At 57.2% G+C, this 17,068-nt stretch overlaps 3 protein-coding genes across 5 annotated transcripts; 2 read left to right on the top strand and 1 right to left on the bottom strand.

Annotated features, from left to right (window-relative positions):
• Positions 1-2,770: 2,770 nt before the first annotated feature.
• On the bottom strand, positions 2,771-7,544 carry LOC128272633 (intraflagellar transport protein 140 homolog). Its single transcript, XM_053010474.1, has 5 exons — positions 7,398-7,544; positions 6,949-7,322; positions 6,660-6,881; positions 5,596-6,590; positions 2,771-5,535 (listed from the first exon to the last, which is right to left on the bottom strand). Exons 1-5 carry the CDS (start codon positions 7,542-7,544, stop codon positions 2,771-2,773), a joined length of 4,503 nt encoding a protein of 1,500 aa, XP_052866434.1.
• Positions 7,545-8,159: 615 nt separating this feature from the next.
• On the top strand, positions 8,160-10,012 carry LOC128272666 (protein misato). Its single transcript, XM_053010530.1, has 2 exons — positions 8,160-8,234; positions 8,305-10,012. The coding sequence occupies exons 1-2, from the start codon at positions 8,160-8,162 to the stop codon at positions 9,928-9,930; spliced, it is 1,701 nt and encodes a 566-aa protein (XP_052866490.1). The 3' UTR covers positions 9,931-10,012.
• Positions 10,013-11,626: 1,614 nt separating this feature from the next.
• On the top strand, positions 11,627-17,038 carry LOC128272643 (glutamate receptor ionotropic, kainate 2). Of its 3 annotated transcripts, XM_053010486.1 has the most exons (10): positions 11,627-12,197; positions 12,256-12,428; positions 12,507-13,532; positions 13,608-13,814; positions 13,878-14,239; positions 14,303-14,727; positions 14,792-14,907; positions 15,137-15,286; positions 15,868-16,017; positions 16,333-17,038. In XM_053010486.1, the coding sequence occupies exons 1-10, from the start codon at positions 12,044-12,046 to the stop codon at positions 16,636-16,638; spliced, it is 3,069 nt and encodes a 1,022-aa protein (XP_052866446.1). In that variant the 5' UTR covers positions 11,627-12,043; the 3' UTR covers positions 16,639-17,038. The 3 variants fall into 3 exon arrangements, with proteins under 3 accessions (XP_052866446.1, XP_052866454.1, XP_052866465.1); XM_053010494.1 differs by lacking the exon at positions 15,137-15,286; XM_053010505.1 differs by lacking the exon at positions 15,868-16,017.
• Positions 17,039-17,068: the final 30 nt, after the last annotated feature.

Genomic DNA, 17,068 nt, shown 5'->3' with positions numbered 1-17,068 from the left:
CGAGGGCCGTGACCAAATACACGATGAATTGAACCGAAATGCAACCGGAGCAGATTGGAAAAGTTCGAAGACCCTTCAGCTCCCGGCCTCACCGCACCCGGCCTCTGTCAGCACCATGATGCCCCAGTGAGAGCTTAACTCGAGCCTGTAAACGTGCTCAGATAACGAAAGCAATCGAGGGGCCAGCCTGGGCAACGGAAGAACTGAGAGAATGTTGGGCAAGAGAGAAAGGGGGAGAGCGCAAACAATCCCCACCCCTGGTGGGGGGAGGGGGTGGTTGGCTTTCGACCGAAGCGAATGAAATTAGCGTACTCGTTGACCGTTGTGTGCGCTGGAAAAACTAGAAGACAAACTACTACGCTGCGCGGTGGAAGCGGCAGGCGGCCGCTGTGAGGAGGAGGTCGTGGGAGGACCGGCGGCCTTGTGGGCGACGAAGACTATGTAGAGCTGGCGGTAGTGGTGGTCAGTGAAAGTTAAACGCAAATATCGCACCACCATCGGTCGTAGTTCGCTCCTTTGGTGTGGCGAACAACAAATCGGGACTCGAGCGACTCAGACCTTCCCGACCTTCCCGAATCAAACTGTCCATCTCCAATGGGCGGGCCCAGGCAGGGGGGGGGGGGGGGGGAACCAGAGGGTGAGAGACTCCCTGACAGTAGTCTGGCAAAACTGCAGATGCTCTCGTTGTTCTGTTGGGAAGCATTGGGGAGTTCCTGTGGAGTTCCCAGTTCTTATTTCACCGATGGAGCCCGTGGAGCCCCCCCCTAGCTACGAAGCTTACTGTTGCTGCTGCCGTTGCCCCGCTCTGGCGCAAGATTCTCCACATCCCTAGGACACCGGTAGCGGTAAGCCTTGCGAACTGAGAAAGCGAAAGCAGAGCCGGATTAGCTCATTAAGATGTAAAAGGAAACACATCTTGTCCGGACCGGAGGCGAAGCTAAGTAGACACGAGCCGCCCATCAGGACGCCCAAGGCTGCCTTGCGGCGTCCGGAGCGTAGCGTGGTGCGAAATACTACACGAGCGGGGTCGGAGCGGTTTGCTGTAAGTTCTGAATCTCCTTCACCTAGTGTCGTGCTCGTGCGACGACGGAATGGGGTCCGCATCGTTTCAAACTTCTGGAGACTTCTGGAGGCAGCCCGGCACTGGCACTGGGGGTGTGCGTCGTGCGTTGGTATCCGATTAGTGGAATCCATTTTCAGGAATGGACGGCCCGTCGCTGGGTGCCCGAGGTAACCATTGTTTGCTCTGCGGAGTACCAGCAGCGATTATGAACCCCCGAGGCCAGCGCGGCCTCAGAAGACACTTACACAGAGAGAACCGTGAGATTCCATCCACAGTACGGTCGGGTACCTAGAGCCGGCTGGAGACGTCTCGCTATAATCGTTACTCGACTTCCAACTCGATGATCGCAGAGCAGTATGCGGCGCTTCAAGAGTCGCTCGGGGACGTGTTTCACTGAGTAATTGCATGTTCGGGCCGGAATTCGCCAAATTAGCGCCACGCCACTTGGAACGCGGCTCGGCCGGATAAGGGCCGGAAAGCGTGCACCGTCCGGTCGGTGTACTAGTTGGATGGGAAATCGGACAACTGCTTACGCCGCGGGAACGATGAATTGTACAGAAAGAGCGGGATTCAAAGCGCTCTCACTCTGTTGGGCGTGTTGGACCAATTTCTAGCTGTTAGTTAAATAAAAACAAATTTTTGCACCACATCTTCACATCAGTCGGGGCGGTTAATCCCAAGCACAACGGGTTCCGTGTGTGTCTAGAAGTCTTGCTACCCGACTTCAGAACCGCCGAAGGGTCCTGGACCAGCAGTCGCCACACTGCTAATTATGTTTGCTGCCTTCCACCTGTCACTGACAGTCGGTGTTCCGGAGGAAGGATTTATACGAATACATTAGCGATCAGCTGCCGCTTTGTTTTTGGGGAAAGCGGGGCGAAGGGGGGATATCGGTAGATGAAACGTATCAGGTACATCCGTACAACGTCTACTAGTGGCCCAACACTAGCTTTCCCAGTTTTTGTCAGGTCAGGTGTGCCTGCGTACCTGCGTGACCTAGGAACTGTTTCCACTTTGCGTCTCATTTTTCCAAAAGAAATGCTGGGGAAAGGTTGGTTTGGTTGGTGTGGCGGACAGTGGAGTAGGGAAAACTCCCCGACCGAAGTCAGGCCGAACTGTTTGAAATTCAATTAACAAACCAGAAAAGGGAAGAACGAACACACCCAAGACGTCGTCGTCGGGCGGCGAGTGTCAGTGACGGTTCATGACGACAGACATTCGGGTACAGGCCACCGTTCCGTCACCACCGGGGGGCACCAGATGGGTGCAGGGCACCCCTTATTCCTTCCTACTGTAGTGTCATTTGCACCGGTGCGCTTGCTACCCGTCGTAACCGATACATTAGGCACCATAAAGAACCGGCTCCCCGTCCCCACAGTGTAGGACACACCAACGAGCAGTGTTCAACAGGTCGGCTCGGTTGCAATGGGCCCCCCGCATGATTCTCCCCAGGCCGTTTGGTCGTATTGTAACACGAAAACCCCGTGGAACCGAGTAAGCCTTTAAAAAGGAGGATGCAGACCGAGAACGAGACACCCGGTTTGTGTTCTCAAGGGGTTGGAGCACCTGAAAAGTAAGCGGCAGAAGTTTAATTACCTCAAAAAAGGCCCATAGAAATGGGGCAAGGGGGAGCGATGTTTTCGGATAACGTGCGGCCGAGTAACGGGAAAACAATGCGTTAGCTGGTTGCGGGTTTGCGGTTGCACTTCAGTCGCACTCCTCCTGTATTTCTTCGTCATCGCTCAGACCGGAGATTTTGGCCGTCGCCGGTCGCCTCACCTTGGCCGTTTTAATGTACGGCTCAAGGCTGACGCCCGTCTCGGCGACCAGCCGTTCAAGGATCGGTTTCTCGAGCAGCTCGAGTCGGTACCAGTCGGGTTTCCGGTGCGACAGTTCACGCAGATAGTGCAGTGCCTCCGAGTGGGCACCGCTTGCCACCAGACACTCGACGAGCAGGGCGAGTAGGTCCCACACCCGAACCTGCACAACTGCTTCCTGCTGCTGCTGCTGCTGCTGTTCCGTTCCTTGCTCATCGAGCCGCACCTTAATTAGCTTGATGACGTTCGCGTACTCACGCCGCTCGGTCGCATCCTGCAGCTCAACCATCCGGCGCACCGCACCCATCGCTTGCTGCAACACCTCCGGAGCGGCCCCAGACTGGCCGGCCGCCCGTGCCAGACACTTGGCCGCCTCCTGCAGCGCGTTCAGTGCCTTGTCGTAATCGTGGAACTCGTCGATTTCAGCCTGCGCGCAGGTGGCGTAAAAGTTCGCCAGCTCCCGGTACGCACCGCCCTTGGTGTAGAACGTGACGATGTGCTTCAGGATCTTGGCGTCCGTCTGCCAGCGGAGCGCCTGCAGGTAGTTGGCCGCCATCACGTACACCTCACGCTGGCGCGACATTCCCGCGAAGAACACGATCTTGTCGGTGTCGCCCGACTTGAGCAGACTCTTCATCGCCCGCACCTTATCGCCCGCTTGGGTGAACTTCTTGGTCGCCGCGTGGTAATCGCCCTGTTCCTGCAACAGCTCCCCGAGCCGCAGCAGCACTGCATTCCGGGCTTCCGGCCCCGTACCCAGTTCATCGCGGGCCGGCGTCAGCAGGTCGGCGAGCGCCTCCGTTACCTGCACCGTGTACTCGGCGCACACGTCGAGCGCTCGGTCCAGCTGGCGAGCCTTGGCCAGCAGCTGGACGGCCCGTGCCGGTTGCTCGCTGGCGAGGAAAAACTCGGCGCACCGTGCCACCAGCTCCGGATCGGACCGGGCATCCAGTTCGGCCGCGATCACCTGCAGCGCTTCGGGTTGCTGCGAACGAAACGCCATCTCGACCGCCTTGTGTAGCAAGCCGGCCCGGTGGTACAGCTCGACCGCCCGCCAGTATTCGCCGACGTCCTCGAAGTAAACGGCGGCCGACGCCTTGTCACGGGCCCGCGCCCCACACGCCACCGTCCACAGCTCGTCGCGCAGTTCGTTCTCGCGGCAGATGCGCACCGCGTTACCGTAGGTTTGGGCGCGCGTGTAGAAGTGGATCGCTTCCGAGAACTTGCCGCCGTTTTCGTAGTACCGCGCCAGGTGATAGCAGGCGGCCCGGTCACCACTCGCCCGTGCCAACCCGTCCGCCCGGCCGACCTGGCCGATGAAGCAGAGGATGCGCACCTGCGCGAACCAGTCCTCCGAGCGCTGGTAGATCTTGAAGGCGCTCTCCATGTCACCGCCGCTCTCGATGTACTGGGCCCACCAGCGCAGCAGCTCCGGATCGGTGGCGCCCTGCATGTACTGCTTCAGGGCGGCCGGATCATCCAGCAGCAGCTGGCTGACGGTCGGGACGAGTGAGCCGGTCCGCTCGTACCACTCGAGTGCGCGCCTCGTTTGGCCGTTCTCCTTCAGCCAGCCGGCGTACCGGTGGTAGGTGTTGCGCAGGTGCACCCGGTCAAAGTGTTCCGCCACTTCCACGGCGTCCTCGTACCGTCCGGACGCTTGGTACAGCTTGTTCAGCAGATCGTACCGGCCGCACTGCTTGTACAGTGCTTCCGCTTCGCTCACCATTCCCAGCTCGATGGCCAGCACCGCTATGCGGGCTTCCGGTTCGAGTGTCGCGTCTTCGAACGCCCGACGCAACGCCCGTACCGAGCGGGCCCGGCGCAGGTGGCCCAGGCAAACCCGGGCTACGTCCAGCCGGCCCGTTACCACGCAGAGGCGCGCCAGGTTCATCCAAACCGTGTCGGAGCGTAGCGAACGTATGCAGCTGAACGCCTGGTCCATGTTCTCTTGCGCCACGCTGAGGCTGAAGTTGAGCACCATCGCACGGGTCGCCCGATCACAGTCTTCGAGGCCGGAGAAATCACGCAACGCAAGCCGGACGATGGTGTCACGCTGAAGCACCAGCAGGTGCGGTACACACAGACCGATCAGGACGAGCTGCTGCTGCTGCTGCTGCTGTTGCTGCTGATGGTGAGCTGTGCTACCGGGTGGTGCACCCGGGCGTCCGCTCACCTCCAGCTCCGTGAGCTCCGATCGCTGGCCATCGACAAACAGGACGTGCAAACGGAGCGACTCTGCAGCAGCGACCGACTTGCCAGTGAGAGGGCGCGATTCATAGGCCAACAGTCTGCCGTCATCGGCGTCCCAAAAAAACGTCACCGGCAAACTGGGCGAGGCTGGTGGTGCGGCACCACGGCCCAGCTCCTGCGACGTACGGAGCTCGTACGGCTTGACGACGTTGCTTTCCAGGCACCAGAGGTACAGCTTGCCATCCGGGTGGAGCTGGGCGTTGGCAATGGTCAGGGCGATGTGCGTCCCGGTCGCACACGACTTGGCCGCTATCACTTCACCGAAGCTCTCGAACATGTCGTACGCGCAGCGCGCCGGTTGCAACAGTCGTACGTCGTGCCGCGACACATCGTACAGCTTCAGGTACCCGTTCAGCGTGAACAGCGTCAAGTAAGGCCCGTGCAGGTCGGCTCCGATCGGTTTGCCTGTAGAAGGGACCGAAGGGAAAATGTAAAAAACGTCAGAAACGTGGAAAACTATCTCACCTTCGTGCTCGTTAAACACCAACTCCTGCAGGATGACACCGCTGAGCGAGTACACCTTAACCTGCTCGGCACCGAGTGCCACGATGCTGCGTTCGTACAGATAGACGGCCACGCAGTCGACCGCAAAGCTACCGACGAACGTAATCGACAGAGCGGGCGCACCGCTATCACCGTCCGTTGGTCCCCCGACCGAACCGGTCGTTTCGCTTTCGGCAGTCCCGAAGCGACTTCCGACACCGTCGTGCAGCGGTGATTGCTGCACCCGGTACACGCCGATCGAACGGCCGTTCGTCACCACCAAATGCAGCTCGTTAAGGGCGAGATGCGTGATGGAGCTTTCCAGCCGCAACGAGGCCTCCTTTCCGCTGCAGTGCTGTACGAGCAGCTCGTTCGACTTGCGCTGCACAACCCAGAGCGTGCGAGTGTGAGCCGCCAGGAGCGCCTGCTCCTTCAAGATGAATACGTCCGACAGGCAGTTTACCATCATACACGGCCGGTTGCTGTCCGTGATGCCCCAGGCCAGTCCCTTGATCGTGCCACGCACGCCCGTCACGTTCGTCAGCTGCCACTGGTACTCCGGGTGCTCGGCGTAGGTTCGCGTGAAGGGCCCGGCCCGCCGCCACGTGAACAGATTACCCTGGCTGGTGCCGGCGCTCAAGGTTTGCGTCTCGTGGCAGTACGCCGCACCGGTAAACACTTCCTGGCCGGCAACCGGTGGTCCATTCGGATGCGTTTGGTCGGCCTGACTGGTGCCCCCCTCAGCCGGGGACTCCATCGACAGGACGTAGTTGTCGCTGGTTTCAATGTCCCAGATGCGCACCGACAGGTCACCGGTAAGAATGGCCAGCGCCGAACCAGCCACCCACTCGATGGAGCTCTTGGAGCCTGCAACCTTGCCCGACAGTTTTACCCGGTCAAGTTCCGTGATCTGGCCACCGGCGTCCACCTCGTAGTGGCCGAGCGTGATGTCCTCCATTAGCAGCACGATCGAGTCCCTGCGAATGCAATACGGAATGGAATCAGGGGCGGGGCGCGTTCGACTAGTCCCACGCACCGCTACTTACTGCTTCGGGTGCCACAGGATCTGCATGATCGGGACGCTGTCGGGGCGCACAATCTCCATGCACGTGCCCGTCTGGTTAATGTAGTACAGCACACCCGTTTGGGTGCACGCGTAAAAGCAGTAGTTGTCTTGCAAGTTGTCGTGCGCTAGATTGCGGACTGCAGTGCGAGGTCGCCAGCTGGTCAGCTGGTCTAGTGCCGCCTCGTCCCCGGCAACGGCTGCCCTGCAGGGATAGAGAAACTCTTCACATCTCTTCCGGGCTATTGATCTTGAAGTCCGGCTGGCTTTACCTGGCTAAACTGGTCAACTTCTTGCTGCTGGCACTCTGAATTGAGCGGCGAAACGTGATGTGCAGCAGCGGGTCACGGAGGTCGTGGTTGAACAGTGTCAGGAACTGGGACTGGCCGTCGAAGCGCCACCCGGTCAGCACGCCCATCGCATCGGCCGTGATGACACGGCCGCCCTTCTCGCTGAACTCCAGCAACACGATCGGTGACTTGTGCGGCCCACCGACCGTCGCGAAGTCGCGCTTTCCCTCGAACCACGCATGTATCTCACCGTTTTCCCAGCCAGTCAGCAGCACCCGGCGCTCCGGGTGCCAAGTAAGCACGGTGGCCTGGGAAGTGGCGTGCACTGGAAACGTCACATCACGCAGCGGAATACCCTGCGGAAATGGAACGGGACGGAAGGCGTTAGTGCATACGGCTGGGGGTGCGGCTGCTAGGAAAACGTCTCTTACCGTATCGTCAAATATCGTTACCGACCCGCCACGCTCGTTGCTGTACGAGGCCACGGCGAAGATCGGTTCGACCGGATGCCACGAGCTAACGGTACTGATGGCTTCACTGTCCAGAAATTGCACCTTGGTATCGAAGAACAGCGTCATCCTGGGCGGAGCGTTCAGAACAAACTGAAAGCAAACATTCGGCGGGGAAGTATTCCTTCGTTCCTTCGGATTAAAAGGGTTTTTGGATGGTAAGCTTCAGCCCCAAAGTAGGCCGTTGATTGCGTTCAAACTTTGTTTACGACCTATTCACAACATCCGTCACCATGGTGATGGCGACCGAGACTTTCAAGGTCGATGTACCGCCAGCTTACACACACTGCAAATCAACGTTGCCACCCACTTTACACAAGCGCTACACACACAAGCGCACATAGAGACGAAAGGAATCTATTTTAGCCTGCACGATGACGGTGGAAAACGGCGAAGGCCAAGGCCATTGAAATCTAGTGTGTAAGTTTTTCTGATATTGCCTACGAACAGTTCCTTTCTGTTGTTACAATCTTTTATTCGATTCACCAATTTAATTTCGCATCACCATCTCGTAGCCTTTGATGCAACCCTGTGACGTTCCTTGACATTTGACAGTTCTCGTGTTTGTTTTGTTTTTAAATAGCGTGCACCGGCGCATGTGCTCAGGTGCCCAAGAAAACGGTGCGGTTAACAGCTGTTGGGAACGCATCCGAATTTGGTAAGTACTTCCTTTTCCTCTACGGAATGGTGCGTGAGGTGTTAACCTTCCAGTTAGGCCATTACGCCAACCACGTTGGTACGCACTGGTGGAACATCCAGGTAAGTGTGATTGGAAAACGTACGCCTCGAACCAACCACTCATGCCCTTCCATTGCATTCCCCGGCACAGGAATCATCGTTCAACTATGATCCGCTCGCGGAACCATCGGATATCGATCATGCGGTGCTCTATCGCGAAGGTGCTACCCGAGAGCGACAGATGACGTTCACGCCTCGGTTGCTGATGGTAGATCTGGCTGGTACACTGAGACATTTGCCCCGGGCGGGCGATTTGTACGCCGATCCACCGGAACCGCCTCCGGACTCACAGCCCCAAGATGTCCCATGGGACCCGGCCAAGCTGGAGACGATTCATTCACCCGGTGGCCCGTGCCAGCCGCACCCATACCAAACGGATTTGCGCGCTGGGCAGGCGGCTGAGGAAGAGGTGCCGAAGGAGTACGATTTTGCTGAAACCGCGCAGGGCTGGGTGGACTACAGTTATGCGCGCTTTCATCCGCGCAGCATCAATATCATCGAGCGTTATGCTTACTCGCCGGACGAGTGCCAGTTTGATACGGTCCCACACGGGGCTCTCCTGTGGCAGGACGGTGACTTTCGCGAGACGCTTACCGATCGGACGCGCCAGTACGTGGAGGAGTGTGACCAGTGCCAGGGCTTCCAAATGCTGTTCGACTGTGGCGACGCGTTCGGTGGACTAGCCGCAGGTCTGCTCGAGCACTTGCACGACGAGTACGGTAAGCCGTCGCTGGTGTTCCCGGTATTTTCACCTAATCCGCCGCTGTTCAAGGGGGCCGATGAAACGACTAGCGACTCGATCCGGACCGTCAACACGGCGCTTACGTTCGCTCAGCTGCCGGAGCGGTGTTCACTGTTTGCACCACTTGCCACGATGGAGCACTGCTGGCGAAGGACGGCCACACCTCGTGTCTTTCCACACACCACCTACGGTCCGCACAACCTCTACCAGACAGCGGCCATTTTGGCAGCCTTTCTGGACACTGTCACGCTGCAGTACCGATTGCGAGCAGTCGGCGAGGCAGCTACCGTAGGGCATCTGGCCGGCCTGTGCAGTGATCTGACACAACACGGGAGGCAAATGGTTGCGGCCTCGCTGGCATTACCGTTCGCGATGGACGCGTCACAGGACCTCATCGACTGTCTGGATCAGAACGAGGGCGAGCAACTCATGGTTCCACTGTCGCCCGCTGCCAACATTGGCACCCGGGGCGTTGTTCAGTCGGTATGTATGCGCGGCATACCTGAGAACCGTCTGAAGCGACCACCGACTGCCAAGGGAGCTCAGCGGCAGCAGCGAATGGCCGGTTACCGGTGTGGCAGTGTTAGCGAAATGTTGCAGTTGTTCTTTTCCTGCACGCTGCCTGTTAGCATGTCACACGTCACTGCTTCCCGGACAGCGCTTCCGGTTAACCAACCGTTCCCGATTGAGATGTTTACACCGGTCGACCGATTTACCCACGATGGGTTTCTGACGCAAGAACACCGGGTCAGCCAGCCAGTGGCCAGTGTCACAAGTGTACCAACACTTGCTGCCCTTCAATCGTCCACCGGTTTGGGCGACGGGCTAGAAAAGCTACACCACGAAGCAGGACGTGTTCGCCTGGCTCGTATCCCGCGCTTTACCGAGTCCGGCTTAGAGGCCGGTGAGTTTGCCGAAGCCCTTGAGCATCTGTTGGAGCTGAGAGGGAAGTACGATGAAGGCTACGAGCTGTAGCATTTGTCGCTGAAATGGTTTCGAGAAGGAATTGGCGAAGTTTGTTTCGGAAGATGGCGAAGTGAAGTCTACGTATTTGGTAATTATGTTTTTTTATACCAGAGTTGGCTTTTTTCAAACAACTACACTCCATTATGCAGTTTAAGAATATACTTACTAGATCATTAATCCAATATCCCCATTTTTAATTACTTTATTTTATTTGAGAAATGTTTGTTAACGTTATAGATTATTAGTTATTCTTAGCTAGAACATGATGGTGGCCAGACAGTGTTACAGTACTGTATTGAAGATGTATGCGAATTTTCTAGCCAAGCCACAATGATTTACGTATATTGTACACCGATCGAAACATTCCTCTGCTCGGGCCAGGTTGGGCACAAATGCTTCGTGTGATTTAATTTTTTGGCTTATAGAAGGCACCGCAGAACGGCCATACGGCGATCCCATGCCATACCGTGTTAATGTCAGTGTTGCGTGTAATTCGTCTAGTTTTTATTTTTGTTGCAGCTACTATTGTATTTAATATCACTTTCTCTCGTGTCGGAGATCTGCTAACCATCGTGCAGAAAGTAGAAAACGAATTTAAATGTGAAAGTGCAAAATGGGGACCTAGCTTGGCCAAGGAGTCAAGTCCTTGGACTGCGCGAAGGTCCGTAGATCGAAGTGTTCTCGAAAATCGGTATAAAGATGTCACAGTTGGTAAATGAATAGAGTAAACAAACTGGTCAACAATAGTACCTGCGACGCCTGCCATGCAGTTTAACCACGCGCTCCTAGCAGAAACGCATTACAACGCTACGACGGTATTAAATTCACGGCCCCATTCATGAGTGTCGTACAAAAGCCGGGTTGGCCCTGCTTCGACGATGCTTCATAAGATGTTTACACGACGCTGCGTCGACCAGCACATGCCGCTGGATCAAGCCGCAGAGGTGAGTTTAAAAATAGATCGCAGAATGCGCGGACGCCCGTTTCTCTAGCTTTCTTCTTTCCGTTTTCTGGTGATCGCTCAGTGCCGCTTCCCATCGGCCGTCCATCGGGTGGCGCATGTGCTGCCTTTGGTACGACACTTTCAGCGCAGCACAATAAGGTCACTAAGCCGTTCAGCAGCAGCTCTCCTGAAGACACGGACGACTGAAATATGGCGGATGTTTCAGATTCAGTTCAAGGACAAGTCAAACACCCTACTAATGGCCTATTTATGAAACATTCGGTCATTCGTGCTCATTCAAACAACAAAACGGTCATTCGTGCTGTTTTTTGAACATAGTTTTTATACCTATTCTTGATGACTGTGGGGCCGAGATCCTAGTTTTATTAAAACCAAATTCGAAATTCGTACAGTTGTTGGGGCACCTAACACCGTTTTTTAATACTATTTAGAAGATGTGGACATCTGCATATAGCCAAACAGCAGAAACAGCAGGACGCACCAGAAAAACCAGCTCGACTGTGACGCTCGGTCCGAACCGAACCATCCGAACACTTTCAGTCGGCCGAGTTCTGTGTATAGGACCAAGAACGAATGATGCGCGACGAATCCACAGATCCACCGGAGATGTCAACCGCACGCACGCACGCACGCAACGCTTGCGCTAGCAGTAGTAGATTCAGAGCTAGGTAGTCACAAGCCACTACACAAACGACGCGCCTGCTGCTGACCAGCTTGACCAGGGGTTCGTCGGACCGTACACTACGCTTGACGGCTACGTTCTCGCCAAACAGCACCACGCGCATGCACTGTCCATGTGCGATCGCTTTCGGTACCGACTGTCGCAGTCACTCTCACTTTCTGCCTATCAGCTTCTGCCTCACAGGCAGAAGAATGCGCTATTCCTGGTCCACCTGGTCCGTTTCGTGTGTTTCATTGCCATTGCGCGCTGCCATTCGTGATTCTGATTTCGTGTGAGCGATTCAGTGGTGGTGATGTTCAGTCACACAAGTGCTGGATCAGTCCGAGGTCCGAAAGCGAGCGACAGAAGCGAATTTTAGTTACATAAGATCTCGCTGGTGAGCCAACACTTTACAACTCTACTATCAACCCGCCGCCTTTTGCCAGAAGCTGCTACAGAAACACGCGCCGTACCCTGCGCTGTGTGAGCTGCAGCAAATGGCGCCAGCGGTAACGCACGAGCACCGAAAAGTGGTCCGTTCGGTGCCGAACGTCGGGTTGCTGTTGTTGTGTCTGTTCGGCACTTGCATCAACCGCTTGGCAGCCGGATACGATGGGGATCTGGACGAAACGGTTGAGCATATCAAAATTGGTACGCCGTGGTGGTGAGTGTGAGTCGAGAAGCTAACGTTTAGAGGATTCTCTTGCAGGTGGGCTGTTCGATGGCGACACGGACGACGCGGAGCTGGCCTTCCAGTACGCAGTCGAGGCGGTTAACAACGAGAAGCTGTCTTACTCCAACTACCAACTCGAGGGGCAGGCGGTGAAGGTAAAGGGCGGCGATCAGTTCGACGTGTCGAAGAAGCTGTGCCGATTGCTGAAGGTGAGTGAAGCCAGGCCGGCCAGGCTGTGTTACACCCGCCTTTCCTGCTCTCAACCACGGCTCTCTTCCGTGCTCTAGTCGGGCGTTACGGGCATCTTCGGGCCCGCGTCTCCAAAGTCGGCGCTGCACGTGCAGAGCGTATGCGACGAGAAGGAGATGCCACACATCGAGACGCGCTGGGACGCGTACACGAAGCTGCCCACGCTGAACCTGCACCCGCACCCGCACGTCATGGGCCGCGTCCTGCTCGATCTGGTGGTGGCGTTCGAGTGGAAGGATTTCACAATCCTGTACGAGTCGGGCCCGTGGCTGCCGCGGATCGCCGACCTGCTGAAGATGTACGACCCGAAAGGCTACACGGTGACCGTGCGCCAGCTCGACCTGAAGCTGAACGGCAACTTTCGGGCGGTGCTTCGGCGGGTCAAGCTGTCGGAGGACAAGCGCATCATTCTGGTGTGCTCGATCGACTCTATGCCGGAGATACTGAAGCAGGCCCAGCAGGTGGGCCTGCTGACGGACCACCACCAGATCATCGTCACGTCGCTTGACCTGCACACGATCGACCTGGAACCGTACCAGTACAGTGGCACCAACATCACCGGCATCCGGCTGATCGACCCGGACGAGGACAAGATCAAGCAGGTGACGGAGTTTCTGAACGCATCACAGATCTCCAAGACGCTCGAGCTAAACGATGGCCTGAACCCGGCGAAGATGCGCGTCGAGACGGCGCTGATGTACGACGCGGTGCTCCTGTTCGCCGAAGCACTCAAGCACCTGATCGGGAGCGAACCGGCGCACCTGCTCGAGCCGATACCGTTAAAGTGCGACGACGTCGCGACGTGGAAGAACGGCTACAGCATCATCAACTATATGAAGAGCTCCACCATCCACGGGTTGACGCGCAGCATCAAGTTCGACCACCAGGGCCACCGGTCCGACTTTCTGCTCGACGTCATCGAGCTGGGACCGGCCGGCCTGGAGAAGGTCGGCGTCTGGAACTCGACCGAGGGTCTCAACTTTACGCGCAAAAAGGAACAGACGGCCCTAGCGTTCGACGACGGCACACTCCAGAACCGCACCTTCATCGTGCTCACCGCCATCGTGAGGGACTCCCGTGACTCAGCCCCCCTCGTGCTCTGCAAATGTCCGTACTAATACACGCACTGCTCTTTTCAGTCACCACCGTACGGGATGCTGAAAGACTCGCCAGTCAAGCTGACGGGCAACGAGCGCTTCGAGGGGTTCGGCATCGATCTGATCCACGAGCTGTCACTGATGCTCGGGTTCAACTACACCTTCATCCTGCAGGAGGACGGCGTGTACGGGTCGCTGAACCGAGACACCAAGAAGTGGAACGGCATGGTGAACGAGCTGCTCGAATGGGTATGCGGACGTGCAACCTAAGTGCGCGCGCCTGAGCACTAACTTCTCTCGTCCGACCTCTAGCGGGCGGACCTGGCCATCACCGACTTAACGATCACGTCCGACCGCGAGAGCGCGGTCGACTTTACGATGCCCTTCATGAACCTGGGCATCTCGATCCTCTACCGCAAGCCGACGAAGGAGCCGCCTTCGCTGTTCTCCTTCATGTCACCGTTCTCGAAGCAGGTGTGGCTGTACCTGGGCGGCGCCTACATGATGGTGTCGATGTCGTTCTTCATTCTCGGGCGCATCTCGCCGAAGGAGTGGGACAACCCGTACCCGTGCATCGAGGAGCCGGAGGAGCTGGAGAACCAGTTCAGCTTCAGCAACTCGATGTGGTTCACCATCGGTGCGCTGCTGCAGCAGGGCTCGGAGATTGCGCCCAAGTAAGTGTGCCCGATAAACCCGGTGAATGAATGAAATGAGTCGCTCTGTTTCCTTCACCGCAGGGCACCAGCAACGCGGGCCATCGCCTCGATCTGGTGGTTCTTTACGCTGATCATGGTCTCGTCGTACACGGCCAATCTGGCCGCCTTCCTTACGATCGAGCAGGTCTCGTCGCCGATCAACAACGCGGAGGAACTGGCGGCGGCCGGCGGCGCCGTGAAGTACGGGGCCAAGCGGGACGGCAGCACGATCAGCTTCTTCAAGGACGCCGAGTACGGGACGTACGCCAAGATGTACCAGTACATGCTGGCGAACCAGGACCTGCTGACCGCGTCCAACCCGGAGGGGTTGCAGCGCGTCAAAACGGAGAACTACGCGTTCCTGATGGAGTCGACCTCGATCGAGTACATCATCGAGCGGGAGTGCGACGTCACGCAGATCGGTGGCCTGCTGGACGATAAGGGCTACGGCATCGCGATGCGGAAGAGTAAGTGACCTGCAGCAGGCAGCAGGTTGACCCAACCATTCTAACTGTCGTCCTTGCCCCCTAGACTCGCCGTACCGTAGCGCGCTCAGCGAGGCCGTACTACGCCTGCAGGAGCAGGGCGTACTGACGTCACTGAAGCGCAAGTGGTGGAAGGAGAAGCGTGGCGGCGGTGCCTGCTCGGTAAGTCCCGATGATCCGTTGTCGCTGTCGGTCGGTGGAAAGCAGATGGCCAGTGTGCCAGTATGGGTACTCCAAGGCTCCAGGGTCCCGAAGTTTCGTCCACTATCCGCGGGCCGCTCGCCCGCGCCCTTTCTCTCCTTCATACTTCTCTCTTTCTTTCTTTCTCTCTCTTTCTCAAATTCTTTTGCTCACTCTGTCGACCACCCTCCCACCTCTTCGTCTCCGCCAGAATACGATGGAGGAGGGTGGTGCGCTGGCTCTCGAGCTGGCGAACGTTGGCGGTGTGTTTGTGTTGCTGATCGTCGGTTGCGTGGCGGCGCTATTTGTGAGCTTCTGCGAAATGCTGTGCGACGTGCACAGTCGGTCCCGCGAGCTCAAGGTGGGTGCCGTCGGGTCGGAGTGCGTCCCCGCCGTCCACCGCCGTTACCGTTTGCTCAAGCTACCACCTCTAGCCTCTAGTGCTGTATGAACCCTTCTCACGCCTAGGTGCACCTAGAGTCGGCAAGTCCAGAGCTTGCAGACCCCCGTCGATGCACCTCCCATATGCTTTCAAGTCTGACCCTTGCCCGGTTGCAGCTGCCCTACCTGTGCTCCAGATCTCGTGTCTCACCCCTCGGCACAGACCCCCTCCGGTGGTGGAGTTATACCCCTTTTGTACCTGAGCGTTTACGATACGCAGTGTATGCACCGCACCGCGTGGCTTACGGTGGCTTACGTCGTAGCACCTCCGCCCCTATGTACGACAAGCTTAAAGTCCCATCCCCAGTCCGACTCCCCCCAAAAGATCGTGGTTACTCCACGGGAACGTTCCAGTTAGCACTTCTTAGTTCCAGTTACCACCATTAACCCTCTGATACTGATCGTCAATCCTCACGCCTACCGCGTTGTTTTCCCCTTTGTCTCTCTCTCTTTCTCTCCAACCAACCAACCAACCAACCTACCAACCAACCGCCTCCGTAGCAAAGCACTAGCGACGATGGGGCCGAAGAGCTCGGCATGGACAATGTGGGAGGCGTCTTTTTCGTCCTGTTCGTCGGCTGCTCCTTCGCCAGCCTGTTCGGCTGCTGCGAGCTTTTCTTCGTCATAGCACACCGTGCCCGGCGCCACAAGGTAACATCAACTGCTACTTATCCCACTGCTACCCTGCCCTTCCTCACCTTCCTTTCCGTACCCACTGCTCCAAAGACCGATTCAAGGTCCTGCATAACAAGTTGCATCGCACGGCACGGCGTTCCCCATTTCTACGCCGCCTCTGATGCACACAGGTAGGTTAGACACCTTTTCTGGCTCAGATTGTGTGTGTGTGTGTGTGCGAGAGAGCTTCCGGATGAACCATCAGTAGTAACCACATAGGCAACAGCAGTAGGCCTTGTGCACTTAGAGCCTGTGTGTAATGTCTAATGAAGAGTGCCCTCTTTTTTGCAGGTCCCGTTCCGGGAGGAGCTGATGGCCGAGCTGCGGTTCGTGGCCAAGTGCCACGGCAACACGAAGCCGGTGCGGCACCGAAAGAGCTCGTCCGAGTCGCACAACTCGCTCGAATCGGGTGAGGCCCTCGACTCGGACGCCGACCGGTCGGAGGCGGCGTCCAGCAAGCAGGACCTCTCCGGCAGCCAGCCGGCCGCGACCGGCAACGACCCGCTCGGTGGCACCAGCCGGCGAAAGCCCATCAACGGGAAGCTGTCGCTGAACGGAGACGCCCAGCCCGGGAAGGCGGCGGTCGCGGATGAGTGAGGCAGGCCCCCGGAACGTGTAGGCTCTCCATGATCACAGTGTTGTCCTGCGCATTGTCTTCGCACGCTCTCCCTCCTGGCCTTCCGCTTCCACTTTGCCTACACGTCTTTCTTGTTTTCGTTTCCCGTACACGGTGCGGCACAGCGGTACCAAACCCACGTTGACCATGTTCTCTCTATCTTTCTGGTGGAAAAGTTTGATACATCGCGTCAGTGACTCCCCAATCCATGTCCAAACTAGCTAGCCTAGAGCCTAGTGCCCATACTCGGGCTTTTTAGGTCACTTAATATGTGTATGTAAAATGCTTGATAGGTTCACACCCACCGAGCTAGAATGTTCGCCACGACAAGTGGCACTGCAAGTTGTACTGACCAAACGAGACTAGTTTCCCGCTATCAGCGCCAGCGAATACTTCTTTACTTGAGCCTTA

Source organism: Anopheles cruzii, chromosome X (assembly GCF_943734635.1).
Source record: "Anopheles cruzii chromosome X, idAnoCruzAS_RS32_06, whole genome shotgun sequence".
Lineage (NCBI taxonomy): Eukaryota > Metazoa > Arthropoda > Insecta > Diptera > Culicidae > Anopheles > Anopheles cruzii.
This window is presented reverse-complemented; position numbering and strand designations above follow the sequence as displayed.